We start from the raw sequence: 17,100 nt of genomic DNA on the forward strand, positions 1-17,100 counted from the left end.
AGTTCAAATATTATAAGAGAGAAATTGAGGTAAAATGAAAAAGGAGAAAATCTAGATCCATTCAAATTTAAAATTTTTATGTCTTTTACAAATGAAGAAAAATACAACTAAAATGTATTATTAAGGTTGGATGAATAAGATCAATCTATTTAAAGTACTTCATAATTTAGCTACTAACTTGTATATCAATTAATTTAAAATATTTATCACTAATTCTGAAATTTTGTGTTCAACTCTTATTATATTTAAATATATTTAGTGTAATTAGTTTGCCAAAAAAATAATTGCAAAAGATTTAGTATACAATTAAAAATAATAATAGTATTGGTTTATAATAATAAAAAATAAATAAGTGGCAACACGTGGCCAAATTAACTCCAGAAAAACAGTCACTCTTCCCTCCTTCCCTCCACTTTACTCTCTCTCCCCCCTCATCTTTTCTCCCAAATTATACTTGTACCTCACTCTCTTCCTCCATGGAAACCACCTCAGACAGAGGAGAGAGACAGAGAGTGGCCAGGTGAGCTGTGACGTCATGACTATGGCTCTGGAAGCAGCTTCAGTTCCACCGCTTTTCAAACCCAGAACCGCAGTTTCATTGAACCGGCGGTTCGCAGCTTCCGCAGCAGCCGGTTTTCTTCATTTTCCATGTTCCCCGTTTGCAGTTGGAAAAACAATTTACCGTGCGCCACCCCCGGTTTTGGCGGTTAAGGAAGTGAATTCGAGCGCGGTGGTGACGGCGGAGGAGACAACGCCGGTGAGAATAGTAGCAGTTGTCGGCCAAGGCACCCTCAGCCCTCTCAAGTCCACACCTTGGGAAGAGGTCATGCTCCACACTGTAAGTAATCGCTCTCAATTTTGCTTTCTTTTACTTTTCTTTATAAATCCAAGAACAACATTTAATCAAACAGATTCTTAATTTCTTATTTGTTTTTATAATTTCTTTTCAACAAATTGCTCGAATTTCTAACAAGTAATAAAATAGAGTTGTCAGTTATGATGAAATGTTACTACTTTTTTTATAAGTCGTGGATTGTCACGATGGATAGGACATTCCTCTTCAAACCGCGCCCCGTTTCGGGTTCAAACCCTTCCCCTCCTCATATTAATGTTTAGTTGCTGAGAAATATGGAGCGATATGACATATGTTATTATACAATTGGAGGGACACTTGAAAAAAAAACTTTACTCTAATTATATAATGACATGTGATGTACTGGCCTGTGTTCCGGACATTGAAAATTTCTCGTACTAAGACCTTGGAAAGAAGGTGCCTCCGTCATTGACACTTTAACAGATGCCACATTCTAGTTATATCTCTTTTAGTCAGTTACCATTGAAAAGGCGGTTTAGATCGAGTTAGATTTGTGTGGTATGTTGTTGTGCTTTGTTTTTGGCTGCTACGCTTGTATTGCTTGTTGCCTGATACTTTCCCTGTAAACAGGCGAAAAGACTGAAATGGGTAGACGAAGCATATGAAATGCTTGTTTTTACCGATGACATGTGCAAATCTGATAATCAAATTGCCGTAGTTTTCCACACGGAGTTTCAACGTGCAGATATTTTGGTGATTGTTTCTGTTACGAACCAAGAATCAGTTAAATGGATTCAAACTAATGGTCAGAATATTCGAAACATTATCTGCTTTGACTCATCTCCGAATTTAGCAAACAGATTAGGAGGATATGATATTCATAGTGAAACCAAGGGAAATATATTAGGCAAAAGCTTTGACATTTCACAAAAATCAATGAACAGTGGATCAGAGGAAGTGATCCAGACTGTATCACAGGCGTGGGATCGGCATAATACGGATGATATAAGGTTTTGTTTATTGGTTATAATTAACACTTACATAAGACCAGTCCCAATCCTGAAGAATCTTAGATCAAGAGGTCTTTCTACACTGAGCTGCATGGTGAAGAACTGCGGGCCTCAGGTACTAAACTGCCTCTTGGATCCAAATTGTCGGAAAGCACTTCAATGCTTGAATCGGTGCAGCCCAGTAGATCAAGTGTGTAACTATCGGTGCATTGCTTCGTATGAGAGTCCAAATCTAGAAGCATTTTCTCTGTGCGTGTTGCAGAAACATAATTGTCTTGGATTGGATGCAAAGATCCCTGACAAACCGTATGTGCCACCCATGGTTAAATTTCAAGGGAAGGACTTGTGCCACGAAACTGCTGAAGATCTTTTCGTTGGTTGGTTGGGGAGTTTGAATTGGAGTTGGCGTGTTGTGGCAGGGCAGAACCCAGCTTATGATCAATTTCCCTGTCAGTACCAGCTCTTTTAGAGGGGGAAGGCCAGAGGGTCATTTTGGTACGAGCCAGTTTTTCAGGTACAAACATTGGAGGGGAAGATGGTCTGGAGGAGGCGGAAGTATCGAGTCAAGAGAAGCAAAATACCGGGGACATTCAACTTTAGTGTCTTGGACAATGGGGTTGTATCGAATGAGTTTTGGACAATTGTGGATGTTGCTGATGATCTTAGTTGGGGTTTGTTTTATTATAGCGGTGCTGCTCGAGCTGCAGGACAATGTTATACCGGTGCTGTGCTTGTCAGTCCGGATGGGGCATACCCAAAAGATGTGCCTAGGACGAGGTTAATTTCTGCTCTAGAGAAGTGTGGAATTAAAGAGTGGGAGCTGTACACGGTTAATAATGCTTCATGTTTAGGTCCTCCATTGGGAATTCCCGAGGGTTCAAGTTTGCATTCAGTGATACAGGTTAAGGATCAGCAAGGGGCGTCCTTGTTGGGTTTGGCGGATGTTTGAACTTCAAAACGCCCTTGTGCACAGAAGAGTCGGAGACTCGAATTGGAAGCTTGGGCAAGTAGCTCCGCTAGTTGCGCTGTGAAATTAAGGGATTTTCCGAGATTGTTGAAAGGGTAGCGATTAAAGTTTAATCACACAATTGCTCTTGTGCAATAGAAGATCAATTTGGCCAAACAATCTGATTAAGGTGCCTGCTTTCTCATTAAATCACTGGTATCATATGTTTTTTTTGTTGACTGTTATCATATGTTTTCACTTAGCTGAATTAAGCTCAATTTTATGTATTAATATTTGTAAAGTTGCCTTGTTAGTATAATTTAGATTGTTGAAAAAGGTTAATTCATCGAATATAATAAGCTCGGTTTTCTGTTCTCTTAGTATGATTATGGATTTTCTTAACAAAAATTAGATCCATCAAAGCCTTGGATACTTTGGTACATGTTCAGAGCATTTCCGGTGCAAGACTTATATTGTTAGATCCATGTTATTATACAAGAGTTTAAAAAGGGCGATGGTTTCCGCTTTTTGGTTTTCTTCTCCGAATCTTATACTCCAATGTAAAGAATTAGGACTTATTTGAAATTGTCTTTTAAAATGATTGAAAGTCCTTGTGAAAATATTTTTGAAACCAATATTTAGTAAAAATGCAAGTAAATCCTGGAAAAGCACTACAAGAAGCACATAACTCGGGCTTAATATAAACTGCGATTGGTGTTGGGAGAAGGGGGTGTTAACGCACAAAATCTGCAGGTTAACAAATTAAATGATGAACCATAGGTGGGCTTTGGATACAAAATGAAGTGAATAGGACTCACAAATTAAGTGGTTCAACCTTGGGTTACGTCCACAATGTTAGTGTATTAATCTCAATACTAAATAGCACTCAATTAATACATCAATTATTTCTTCTCTCAATCGTCCAACACCCAATACAGAAGGTCCTCCCCCTTTTATGTAAGCCCTAAATGAACCTCCCACCCTTGGGTCTCCCCAACTTGGCACTTAATGTGCCACCTATGTATACTAGGGTGCTCACACCTTTTCACCTATCAACCCAACAGTTAGCGATGAAATGACATTTGTTCAACCAAATTGGCACCATCTGTCAACATGTTGTGAGCCAAACGCCTTGCTTGGCCTTGGTTATCCAACCTTGCCTCCCCGACAATTGTTTCGACTACCTTTACATCACATCCTAGGTCTCTGCCACTAACTGGGGGCTGCCACATGATGTGATTGACATCTAGGTAGGCTTGTTCTTGGAGATTTGCGTCATAAAGAAATCAGCCTGTTGACGTGCTCCTGGTGGTCGGAGGAACCCTTACATGCCCTAGTCAAGCTAAGCTCAGAGCGTTTGGATATATCTTCTTCTAAGCCCTTTAGGCCATGGGCTTCTCAATCTCTCTTGGGCTTTTCATGGCTCTTTCCTCAACTTGCACCATTGGGTGGGCCTAAAAATGCCCAGTGTTAACAGGAGGGTCGAAGAGTGGTTGTGGTCAGAGGTTGGAGTTGTTCGGACAAAGATAAAGATGAGTTTTTGTTCTTTCTCTTATTGTTGTTGGTGGTGCTGGGTTCGGCTAAATCCGGCGGGGATTTGGGAGGAGACTTGGTGGAGCGGCAAGAAATATTGATTTTTTTGGTTCGGATTTGTCGAAAAGGTGAAAAGAAGACGGTCGCTTTGCATCTGAGGAATTCACGGTCCGGTGGAATCAACTCATAGCCATTTGATAGGATCAAACATGATAAAAGGGAAAATGCATAAAGTTGAAAAGAAATCAGAATAATTTTATACCTTCGTTCATAACCCTTTGAAAGGCTAACTCCTACATATTTATATCTTCGTATCACCATTAATATTGAGAGAGTTTGGTAAACGTAGATGTTGTCTAAAATGGAAACAAAATAAAAATAGGGTTATAGATCCACCGCAAGGGTGGGTAGCCTTAACCGGATGTGTGGTAACAGGTAAGCTCGAAAGCTGTTCCCGTCCCTGTCAGGGGAGATGCCAACCATCTCTCCTTTCTACGAACACAGGCTTACTTGTTATTAGAAGCCATATAAACTAGACAAGACTTTGTGTTTTGGTCGATGTGGGATAGTGTTCCTTCCTTGGTTTGGGCTTGGTGCTATAGTGGATAACAGATCATTCAATGAAGTCTAAAACAAATAGCACGAGAGCGTAGTTTTACACAAAAATGTTGTCCTGGTGACTCGTTAGTTTGTAAGTTGTAACCAAGGAATGCATGCGTTCAAGAGCCGAGAGTTTTGAGCTCTGTTCTTGTCCATACTTAAATTTGATATTAATGTTGATAAATAAAAGAATGGTAGTATAGGAAGAGCCGATTTATTGGTAGAGGAGGAGATTAATTATATTTATACATTTTGGAATGATATATTATACTTTTAAAGACTGATCGTTCATACATCCCAATATCCTAGAGTCTTAGGTTTTCACTCATGTGGCACAGGTTCGAAACTGCCCTCTCTCATAAATTATGTAATAGTTTCGAATTATTTCCCTTAAATTATAATTAGAAAAAGAAAACAAACAGGCCAACCATACATGTTATGCTTTGTACCTTAAAATAATATAACTTATTCTCGAGACATGTGAAAAGACGATTTTTGTCTCTGAATGGGTGTCTTATGTAATTTTCGAGCCTCGATTCGAAATCCAATATCTTATACTTTTTTATGTTTTCCTAACTATATTCATGTACGTGAATGTGAAATCGAAAACAAAATTCGAATCGAAGCCTCGAGGGTTCATTTATGGGGAGGTAATTTGGTAATTTTACTGTTTGAATTTTTCTATTTGGGATTAACCCACTCTCGGTCAGTCGGTCCTCCTCTCCCTAATTCAAATTGAACTCTCTCCCTCTCTCTCTCTTCACTCTCGAACTCACTCACTCTATCTAAGCTCCGGGAGCTTGTATCCTTATTTCTCTTCGAGTTTGAAGTAAATCCAACCCAAAACCTTGTAATCTTAATCTCTGGGACACAAGGAACCCAGCCATACTATTGCATGTACCATCGGAGCACCGGGCAATGCTCTGCCATGGGATCCGAGAGTTTTGAGCTCCGTTCTTGAATGCAGGTGAGGCTCTTGCTTATTCTTCGAATTTCTGGGTTTATCTATGTTGTTTTGTGCTGCATTGCCATGGTTTCATATTGAAACTCGAGGGTCGCATCCTCTGCATTTTCGGGCGAAAGCTGTCGAGTTCGAAGTCTGCTAGGGTTACAATGCTTCTGAATAACTATACTCTAATCTAGGGTTTATAATGGTGAAGTTTGAACTTGAGTTTCGAGTTCTAATCCATGCATGCAATCCTCTCTCTGTTTCCAGTTCTCGGCGAGTGTGAACGGACAAACTTCGGCGAGTTCGTGGTGCTTTCTTCCCCAAAACCTATTGCAGCACACCCGAGTAAGCTATTGAGCATTTTTGTGAAGTTTTTTAGATGAATTTCAAGTTGGGGATCTTTGTTTTGATGCATGCATGCTCGTTTTCCTCTGCAGTTTCCGACGGGTTCTTCCGAGCGAAAACTGTCGAATCCGAGGTGGATTTGACCTCCACTCCTTGTAAAACGTGTTTGGGTAAGTTCCTGAGCCTTTAGGGTAATTTTCTATCAAGAATTGAGAAACCTTTGATTTGGAACTCGGGGGAAGCCGTGATCGTTTCCTGTAGATTCCGGCGACTACGCCAGCGACGGTCAATGCCGATCTCTGTTGGACATAACGGAAACATCAACTGTGCCGTTAGACTTAACGACATATTCCCTCCAGCAAGTATATTCCGTTAACACTGTTAACTCTCACCTGTGACCAGCGCGTGGCACCTGTGACCATGCGGTGGCGCATCTTTCCTGATGCCACGGTGCGTGGTGGCGTTGGTCGGAGCATGGCGGGGCGTGCAGGACCTGAGACTCATTTTTAGGTTTTTCGGTGTTCTGAATTATGTGGTGCTCTCCGTTTGTGCTAATTCAATGTCTAAATGGTAGTTTTAGACGATTTTCTCTAGGATGTTCATGAAAGCTTATTTTAGTTTTATAATCAATTCACAAGCGTATTAGAGATTAAAGAGGAATTAGGCAAGAAGCCTATCGAGGAAAGGCGTTATGATTACCCGTGAGTGGATTCCTTTGAAAACTAAAATGTTTTAAATTATTATTATATGTTGATGCATATTACTACTCTTGATAGTCTTTGAGGAGACTTATATCCAGTTAAATTAAATTGATATCTTGATACCGTTGGTGATTTATTTTCACCACATGGTCATCATACATGTCGTATAGCTAGCTACGGCTGTATGTTATTTGCAGGTACTTATCTTTCTAGTAGAGGCTAGAAACACTAGTAGGCGGTAGTCATCGATCATGTAGATGCCACTTCATCTGCTTGCTATACGTTTAAATTACTTTGATTATGTAATTGATATTACTTTCTTTGATATGATGAGGGATGTGATATGAACTTAACTACTATTATTGTAGTATTATATGTATGTAGTTTTCACAATATATGTGATTTCAAAACGAGGGTTATTCTATTCAAGGGACCCCGAAGGTGACAAGTGGGCTTGGTAGTGAGGCATCCATCCATTGGACTTTAGGTGATGATTCATTTATTGCAGTTTATTCTAGTTTGTAATAATCACATAATCATACTCTTGATTATGCATAGCACTGCCTTTTTATGTGTTTACTGTTGTGTGAAACTTCGCTATCAAGTTGGCTTGTGATGTCATCTTTCGATGGGGTAGTATGGTCAATTTAGTGGCGACTAGCATATCTCGGCCTTGTAGCTTGTGTTAATGGGATATGAATGTGTCAATACAAGAGAAAGAAGCATAGTATGTATTAACATATACCTAGCTTCAACTTAGTAAGAGTGGATAAACCTAGCCAAAAAGAAGAAAAAAGATAGTGGGGAAATAAGGAGATCGAGAAGCAACATGATACGACACGAAGACAAACAATAGCAATAAAGTATGTGTCGTCCAAGAAGGAGGATTCGATCTATTGCATTAACTCTTTGGGGGTTACAAACCTACAACATCGGGTTTCACATGCATGTGTACATACGTGAAAGCATAGTGTTAGTTCATATTACATAGAGTTTGAAAGCCACTTAGCCCAATTTAGCATATCTTTTTTTTTTTTGTTGACATGAATAATCAATGGTGTTATGATTATACAAGTTTCGTAACATATAGGGAGTTCAAAACATCATTTGACGGTGTTGCGAATACATTAAAATTTTCAAAAAAGAAACTTCGACACTTTGTATTATAGTTCGGTTGTTCTTTTATATAACCATAAAATCATGACTCCTTAGTTGCAAAAATTAGATAATCAAAATTAGCTTCATTATGTCTCAAATTGTAGTCCTCGCAAGTATACGAATCAGATGACAGTATAGAATATAAGTATGGATATTATCCCACAAATGTCGAATTGATTCTAAAAGTCTTGCTAACTAAATTGAAACAAATTATACTTGCAAAGCTTTAACGGAAAAGATAGAAAATTTGAATTAAACTAAAATGAAATACATCTTGAAAATAAAATGCAAGAAATAATAAAATTAAAAACATAGGAAAATAAGACCTAGGGCATCCAAATTCACTGTAACCAGTTTTACTTAATTCTCTCACTATGTTATGCTCAAGTAGTTCCTCCATATTGATGATCGATTTTCCCTAAATTATTCAACGGCCATGATATTTGGTTGCATAAAAAGTATCCTTACATGTTAACCTTCTACGACATCTAAATAAACTTAAACAAGTCAGAACTCATTAAGCTCTATGAAAATCGTTGGAAAATCACACAAACCCTAATTGCATGGCATCTACAAATAGGTGTTTTTGGTATCAATTGCAAGAAGTTAAACCCAAGTTAAGTATGACATCTACTCCAACTTGCATCAAATCAACTTAATTGATACCTAAATGGTGATCAAGCATCTAAATGAAAATCAAGCGCATTACGAATAGCAAAAGATACTCAATAAAGATGAAAAACATGATAATAACAATGCCACAAAGAAATTACATATTTATGATCAGACTACATGGTAACCCTAGAAAAGAAAAGAAAATAGAAAAGCTCTCTGCGCTTCCTTGTCGTAGCTTTCTATGAAATGCATGATGATGTTTTGTGGTTTTTTTGGTGGCTTCCTTCATCACAAGGAGAATCTATCTCCATATATAAAACCCATGGCAAAGGTTACTAAAGGTTAATTAAAATGACCGGAGATATATAAAACCCATGGCTAAGGTTTACTAAAGACCAATTAAAATGACCATTGATCCTACGTCTAGTGACTTTCAAGTCCCTGTTAAAGAAAAGAAAAATAAACGGAAACAGTAAAATTAGTAATTAAGTTCTCTCCCAATATCTATTGAATAGCATCCCCATGTCCATTTGATTTCCAAAACCGTTGCAGTCTCATTTTCTTGTTGTAATGTACATGTCTTGTCACGTTACTTAGACTCTTGCTCTACTGGAATTACTCTAGACATCCGAAATCGTCATTTTCCATTTCTTTTTCGCATAAGTCCAGTATTGATGCCTATAAATTAAAACAATTAAATTCAATGCATTTAACAGATTCGTATACACAAAATAAAAAATATATATGATTGTTTTAGGCATAGGACTTGTTTGGATGTGCTTTTAAAATGACTGAAAGTGCTTGTAGAGAAAATATTTTTTGGTTCCAAAAGCACTTAAAGTGTTTTTCTGCAAGAAGCATCAGTTATGTGCTTCTTCCAGGAAGCACTTTAAGTGTTTTTCTAGAATTTACTTGCATTTTTACTAAGGATTGGTTCCAAAACCATTTTCACCAAAAGCGATTTTAGTCATTTTAAAAACACATCCAAATGAGTACATAATTTACTGAACAATCATGGAGGCCATAGAGAGAGGGGTGCGACAATAGTAGATAGAAAGAGAGAGATGTATAATTGTGAGTTGTGTTCTATTCCACCCCATTGTGCCTTTATTTATAGTAGTAAGGAAGGTTAATTCCTTACCCTTTTAGGATTACATCTCTAATAGGATAATATCTAGTCTAAGAGATATGGTAGAATCCCATAAGAATATCCTAGATATGTTAGGGTTTACACAATCACATTCATAATCTAATAGAATTGCAACACTCCCCCTTGAGTGTGTAAATACTCAAACAAATGGCGTATCAGGTCTTTAGTGATGAAGTAAACACAATTGATGAAGTCGTCGACACAATGAGCGAATGCGAGTCTTAGATCAACGGAAGAATGCATAAAAGGTAAAACTCACAAAACCTCGCTATGGTAAAACCCAAGGTGGGAGAAAAACCCATAGGCTAAGGAGAAAAGTGAGAAGTTGCATTAAGTCAAAACTATACGTCTTCTGAGCACAAGTAGAAGAACTCACAAGGGTATGATCAGCCCAGGATGGGTGCCTTGTTAAAACCTAGTTAGGTAGCAAAAATCCAGTGGGAAAAATGCTCTTAATCGTAGGGAAAAAGAGTACATTAAGATCAAGTAAGTATACTTCTGGATACTCCCCCTGAGTTTGGCAGAACTTCCAAATGAGAACTACAAGCATTGCATATGAATAGTTAGGCATACCAATTCCTCAGACAAGCTTCTGGAAGGTTGACTTCAGTAGTGACGTCATGTAGAGGTCAGCAAGGTTGTCCAGGATCGGCTTGCATGACTTTAATCTCTTGATGCTTTGCTGATGTAAATGTAGACGCAAGATGTCTTGGCGTTGACTTCATTGATGTATCATGTCTTGGTCGGGTGGATACATGCGGCATAATCTTCATGGATCGTTGTTAGGACTCAACGATGGATGAAAACGCAGTAAGTACTTTGAATATACTCAACGAAAACTCCTAACCATGTCTCACTTTTGGTGTGGTGAAGTAAGGTGAGTCTTGGAACAATTCAAAGATTTCACAACTAAGGTCATATCGTAGACCTCCAAGGTATTGTGATATCCCTAAACGATAAAGACATAACCATTCGGGGATTTTGCCTTGTGCGGGTTTTATAAGTAACTTGCGTCAGCATAATAACAAGGCAAACATCATTCCGAGGATCAGATGGGTTGGATCCGCTCGAGATGCGTTGGGATTTACCCAAATTCATAGTACCTTCAGGGAATGTCTTTAATACCAATTCAGTGGTTGCGTGTAGGCGCGATGTTGTATCTTTACCAATAAATCAACAACGAATGAGATGTCATGTCTAATACAATGAGCTAAGTACAACGAAGCACAAAGTTGAACTTAGATATGGAATTTCGGATTCCATAACCTCTTCAAGGGTCTCATTTGCATATAACGTATGGACGATCAAATGTATACTCGAAGGTAACACCTTTGGGCTGTAGTACGACTGGTAGACCAAAGTACTGTCAGAACAACACTTCAACTTCGGGTCAAGGCATAAATGAGTTTTCCCAAGATCCTTCATCTCAAATTTCATCTTTAGGTGCGAGACAGTTTTCTCAAGCTCTTCTAGAATCTTAGTGAGATTCGTGTCAACAACATAAATTGTAACTCTAGCAATTCGGAATAAGACTTCATAGTTTAACATGCAAGGTCATTCATTCATATCCCTAACCGATCAAATAATCACTTAGATGGGTATACCACATATGCCAGATTGTTTCAATCCGTAAGTGAATGCCTCAAACAAGTTGAGAGGGTGCTATGTGGTTTGGAACTATTTGAACCAATCAATGTAATTCTTCAGGAATTTACATGTAAATCTCCGTATCTATATCCCCATGGAGAAAATACTAACCACATTTCATAATGCTACTATCAATCACAGGACACTTGAGAGAAACCTTGAGTTGTAAGACGTGCATCATATCGCATTATTTCATTCATCTCATTACACTTCCTTTCTCACTTGTAACATAACAGGATTACCTTGGGCAGTGTAGGAAAGATAGGTCCAAAACACACTTTGGTAAGGAATTTGACTTGGATTGTAATTTCAGTTGTCCAATCAGTTCTACGTTGCTTTTCATTTATGTCAGTAGCTACCATATAAGTGAAAACATCATCGATGGTAATCTCATTTCAATTCCATGAACTTATCCAAACTAGTATACTGGACCAAGAACTTCTAGTCTCAGGAGTAATCCGGATTAATCTCATGAGATGAAAATGATTTGAGACAACGATCAAGTATAGATTCATCGTTGTGCTGTGTCTTCCTCTTCTAGGGAAGTAAATCTTATGAACTGAGTGATCTGTCGTGCTCCAGGCCAAGACAGATTGATTGGATATTCACTGGTGTATCAGATCATCCAATAGGGCCGTCTAAAACGTCCAACATGGGTGGTACACACTTTGGGGACGTTGACTCGATGTCCATTAAGTACGTCTATTCTTGCAGACATGTTTGCAACTGGTATATGATCTTGTCACTTTAGCTAGATTAGAAGAATGCGTCTAGAACAACATTCTGAAAGTTAGAATTCATCGCACTTGCTTATCATACTCGTGCGGTATGGGATCGGGATGAGACATAGTAAGCAACGTCCATTCAAATTCACGTCGTTCTACATGAACGTTGACGTTTTTATCTCTCCCTAACGATGGGAAAACTGTCTCATTGAAGTGACAACCCACAAATGAGCGGTAAAGAGATCGCATGAAAGGGCTCTAAAAGAGCTAATGTGAAAGAGAATCATAATCGACAAAGATTATCATCCTTCTTTAAGAACCCATATTGGTACGTTGTGGCGGCGCAACTTGGCACGTGGAATGCACACCCAAATGCATAAATACGAAAAACGTCAGGTTCGTACCCAGTAACCAATTATAATGTCGAATAAGTTGGATAATAATGAGCATCAAGGCGGACCAACATAATTGCGTACAAGATTGCATAGCCCTAGGCGGAAACTGAAAACTTGGTACGTTTACCAAAGTCAGAGCGATAATCTAAATTTCCCTTTATGATCACTATGCGAGGCTATTTGGGGTAAACATGGGAATTCGATGTTCAATTATAAACCCAAAAGACATAACAATACTTTATCGAAAACCGTCGATATAAACTCTCCGGCATTATCCAATCTCCCAAACTTTAAGGGATAAGTAGGGTGGTGAACCCTTAATTGGCCAGGAGGTTTAGCAGCAATGTGTGTGGATAAACATGTGACCAGTTTGTCAATTCATCAACCAAAACCATAAGTGTTTATATGGTCTGGATTTTGGTTGGATTAGTCCACATGTATTCCCTTGAATCCACTGTGAAAAGTTAGTGATTCGTATCTTTGTGAGGGATGATTTAGAGAATCAATTTCCCCAATGAACATGCTTGGCAAAGTGTGCTTGTAGGCACAAAGTCCTTACTTCGGGTAAGGAGATGTGTCGTGGCATCATTGTTTGACCTAAGTGTCCCAAATGGTCATGCCAAAGTAAGTAAACTGCCCAATCACTAGGCTTTAGGCCGGCCACATATGGTGTGTTCCCTGGTGGAAGACAACCCATTGGCCCCAAATCAAAGCTTTAGGCTCATTTTTGGATGTGGTGCAAAGATATTTCACTTATTTTCTTCAGTTGTTTCATTCATAATCATTGTCATCTCGAATATCCTTAAGGAAACTTAACGACGTTCTTCCAAAACGGATAAAGTATAAGGTATTTGACATGGTAATTCAGTACCATTCATAAAACGAGAAGCGTGTCAATGCTCTTAATCAGGTTGGATAGACTTAAAGTCGTTGCTAGAGATGTGATTTAGGTATAAAGTCAGTGTGCATAGTATCGCATTCATCCATACAACTAACTTTCCAACATTCGTACCTAATCACGTGTTTAATTGAATTGGGTCACATGTATTAAGAAACATAATTCAATTAACTCATATTCGAGGACAATATCAATAAGATTATCCATAACTTAAAATAAACACCAAGCTTGAATCCAAGAACATGGAAAAAATGTTCACAAAGTAAATGGTTTTACTAAAGGGATTCGGCTAACAAGACCATCCATGTGAAAATTTTTCTCTTCCAACGGTGTCTGAAGGAGCAAAATTAGTCTCACATATTGACTACTAGAATGGTACTCCTCAACGACATTGGTAGAGGCACGAATAGGTGCATAACCAATGATCTATTCCATCGAGACAGAAGTAGATTCTGCAGGGTTGAGGTTTGGGAATAATATCTCTTATTGTTGAAGTTTTAGGTCTTTAGGTACCAAGGATCATGCTTCGGGCATGATGCCACACCTTGGCAGGCCCTGATTCTACCATATGTTGTAAAAACAAACTCGAAATTAGACCATGAGAGACATACCCAAAATTGGATTCGGTAGGCTCCAGCCGAAGCTGGAGGGGTCTATTTGGTAGGCCTCTATCGAAGTAAAGTAATAATGTTTAGTGCATCTCTGCCGAAGCAAGGCATCACCATTCTGTAGGCTTTGACCGAATTGGGTCGAGCCATTGGGTAGACTCCAACCAAACTGAGTCTATACCGTTCGGTAGACTCTAACCGAAGCTGGATCTATAATTATCTCTCACATTTGTGGTAGTAATCAGATCCAAGAATTTGGTAAACTTCTGCTTTCTACACTGCTGCTTCAGGAGCGAGTTAGAAACATGGAAGGACGAGAAAAGTATTCTCTATTTAAAACTCGATCGGATTTGTAAACTTCATAATTGTACTCATTCATGGCCGTAATCATGGTGTGCTTCAGGCAATGTCTTTCATGATTAGACGGTTCGTAGGAGCGAGCCAAAGAGCCATGGAATCCTCGTTCGGGAGGTATTTTCATTTGTAATGCTTCGGGCATCATTCTTCGAATAAAGATCATGGCGGAAGCTTATTCAACTCTTCGTTGCCATTGTTGGCTTCAATGGTTTCTCAACTTCTTAATAGTCAAGTGGAGATTCATATCATGTACCCCACAGAAAGTGGTTTCTGATAGAAACATCCAAATAAGGGAATCGAACTTGTGATGATTCTACAATCCACTGAAATTGAGGGAACAGGATTGTGATTGGCTTTATGGGAATGAATCATCCATAAGCATCAAATTTAGAACATTCGAGTTCTAAGACATGGTTTTCATGAAAAACGTCGGGTTTTCATGGGTGTATTTGTTTTATGAAAACTTCGGGTTTCAAAGGCACTAAATTTGAAACTATATGTTCAATTTAGTTTATGAACGTTGTGTTCATAAAAGAGAGATTCACCCCCACCTCCCTCTCTACCACTCTCTTCCCCCCTCCATATACTCAAAACAACTCTAAGGACCCAAATAACCTTTTTGCTGATCTTAACCCATTCCAAATAAAATGACCTGTGAAAGCTTCTATGTATAACAAATGATATGGATTTTACTACTCATGTGAATGCAATAAAAACACCTATAATACTTGCAAGAATCACAAGGTTGTTGTAGTCTAAACGGATATTGCAAGGTCATTCTTCACAAGGATTATTAAATAATTTGAAACAAACCAAATTTCAATTAATTATTGTAAAGTAGAAATTGAGGTGATTGATTTTATAACCTACTTAAAATAAAAACGAAATTAATTAATTAAAATAAACAATCTGCAATATTAGAACTGGGGAAAAAGAAAACAGTTTTCGGAGAAATCAAATTAAGAAAGCACTAGGGATCCACCATCACCTAGCAATCCTATGAATTTTTACCGATTACTTATGATTTACACATGCTACTTTGAAGGTTAGATTTTCCTAATTCATATTCTACTTGGAACCTCCAACATAGAACGTATATCTAATATGCAACCCGTCCGGACGTTCGGATCAAATCTGAACGCGAAAGACTCATTATGCTTTATGAAAACCCTTTGAAAAACCATGAAACCCTTAAGACGTGGTATTCATCCTAAGTGAAATTACAATTATTAATCACAAGAAGCCAGCGTCAATTTCAGGGAACCTTTCGACCAAAATTGCATCAAATTACTTTTCTAAAGATCCTAAAGGTGATCAGGCATTAAGACAATAAGATAGTTTTTATCCCGGTGATTAACAACAAAGTATGCATGCAATCAATCATAAGCAATTAAATAAAAATCATATATTCATGCTAAGGCTCAAGGTTTCACCCTAGCAAAAGGAATTAGTTACGCATATTCATAATTGAATCATAGAAAATATTATTAAGAAAAGGATTGAAAACACCTTCAAGTAGAAAATCTCCAAAACCCTAGCAATTCTCTCTGTCTCCAAAATTGCATAAAAAGAAAGCGTTGTGAAATATGGTAGACGGCCAAGCAATAAATCTGCCAAGCCCCCACACAAACCCTAAAAACCGGTCCTTTATTCCCACTAGGAAACTAAAAATACTAATCAAATAAAATAAGAAACATAACCCTAAATTAAATGGTAAAATTCGCCTAAAATCTGAACAGCCACGTTTTGGATCCATAAGCTGCTCCAAAACTAGCCCAATATAGCTGTATTTAATGTTTAGAATATTCTGAACACTTCTCCAGAAGACCACGAACCCATCCGAGGTCATATTGGGCTCCAAAAACGCAATTTAAGCCCAAAAACGTTATTTTCCAGCACTGCACATCGCTCCTTTATTTTATCGCCAGAAAATAACTGCTTGGTGGAAAAATCCCAGATTTTGATACGATCAAGCTAGGTGACTCATAAACGTCCTCCAACTAGAATTACTCCAAAATTCGTCCATTTGGTCCTGTTTTGCTCCAAAGGAAATCGAAAGTCCTATATTGAAAATACAATTCAAAGTATCAAAATTCTTCCAAAATATTGACCAAAATATACTAAGATTAGGGTAAAATATATAATATAAAATCTACTCGTCAACAAACCTGCGGAGCTTTCTCGACAACCTCCCACGGCCGCTCAAGCTTGGTCACTGCGGCTTTGAGCTTGGCCCTCTTTTGAATCTCGTAGATTTGGAGAACGAGAGGCGTTGCATTTGGGAAGCGAATTAGGGATTGAGTGGAGAAATAGGGGGAAATTGGAGAATTGAAATTAGGGTTTGCAGAGATTGGAACAGAGGAAGAAGATGGCAGGAAGCAAGGGCAGCGGAGCCGGCAAGTACGATGGCAGAGGTGGGGGTGGGGGAATGGGTTTTTGGGTTTTAGTTTGGTTTTTCTTTTTCTTTTTTAACTTTAATTTTAATTTTTAATAGGGTTAATATTATAATATTTTTAATGTAAAAAAAAATTATATTTTGCCATGTGGCACAAATGTGACAACCACGTAAGCTCTTAACGGATCAATGGATAGAAAATGTAACGGATGTATTATATTGAAATAAAATAGTACGTAAGGTATGAAAGTGAA

At 38.2% G+C, this 17,100-nt stretch overlaps 1 protein-coding gene, 1 long non-coding RNA gene and 1 other non-coding gene across 3 annotated transcripts; 2 read left to right on the forward strand and 1 right to left on the reverse strand.

Moving 5' to 3' along the window:
• The first annotated feature begins 390 nt into the window (after positions 1 to 390).
• LOC126587058 (violaxanthin de-epoxidase, chloroplastic) lies at positions 391 to 3,071 on the forward strand. The gene is given in 2 exon segments (XM_050252035.1): positions 391 to 838; positions 1,445 to 3,071. Coding segments are annotated over 2 exon segments (1,632 nt in total). The 5' UTR covers positions 391 to 535; the 3' UTR covers positions 2,774 to 3,071.
• A 1,604-nt stretch (positions 3,072 to 4,675) lies between these two features.
• LOC126588112 (U6atac minor spliceosomal RNA) lies at positions 4,676 to 4,805 on the reverse strand. Its single transcript, XR_007611336.1, has one exon. It is a non-coding gene; the product is annotated as a U6atac minor spliceosomal RNA (small nuclear RNA).
• An 899-nt stretch (positions 4,806 to 5,704) lies between these two features.
• On the forward strand, positions 5,705 to 6,367 carry LOC126587073 (uncharacterized). Its single transcript, XR_007610980.1, has 3 exons — positions 5,705 to 5,870; positions 6,120 to 6,197; positions 6,290 to 6,367. It is a non-coding gene; the product is annotated as an uncharacterized LOC126587073 (long non-coding RNA).
• The last annotated feature ends 10,733 nt before the right edge of the window (positions 6,368 to 17,100 follow it).

The sequence above is a fragment of the Malus sylvestris genome, chromosome 10, assembly GCF_916048215.2.
Source record: "Malus sylvestris chromosome 10, drMalSylv7.2, whole genome shotgun sequence".
In the NCBI taxonomy this organism is placed as follows: domain Eukaryota; kingdom Viridiplantae; phylum Streptophyta; class Magnoliopsida; order Rosales; family Rosaceae; genus Malus; species Malus sylvestris.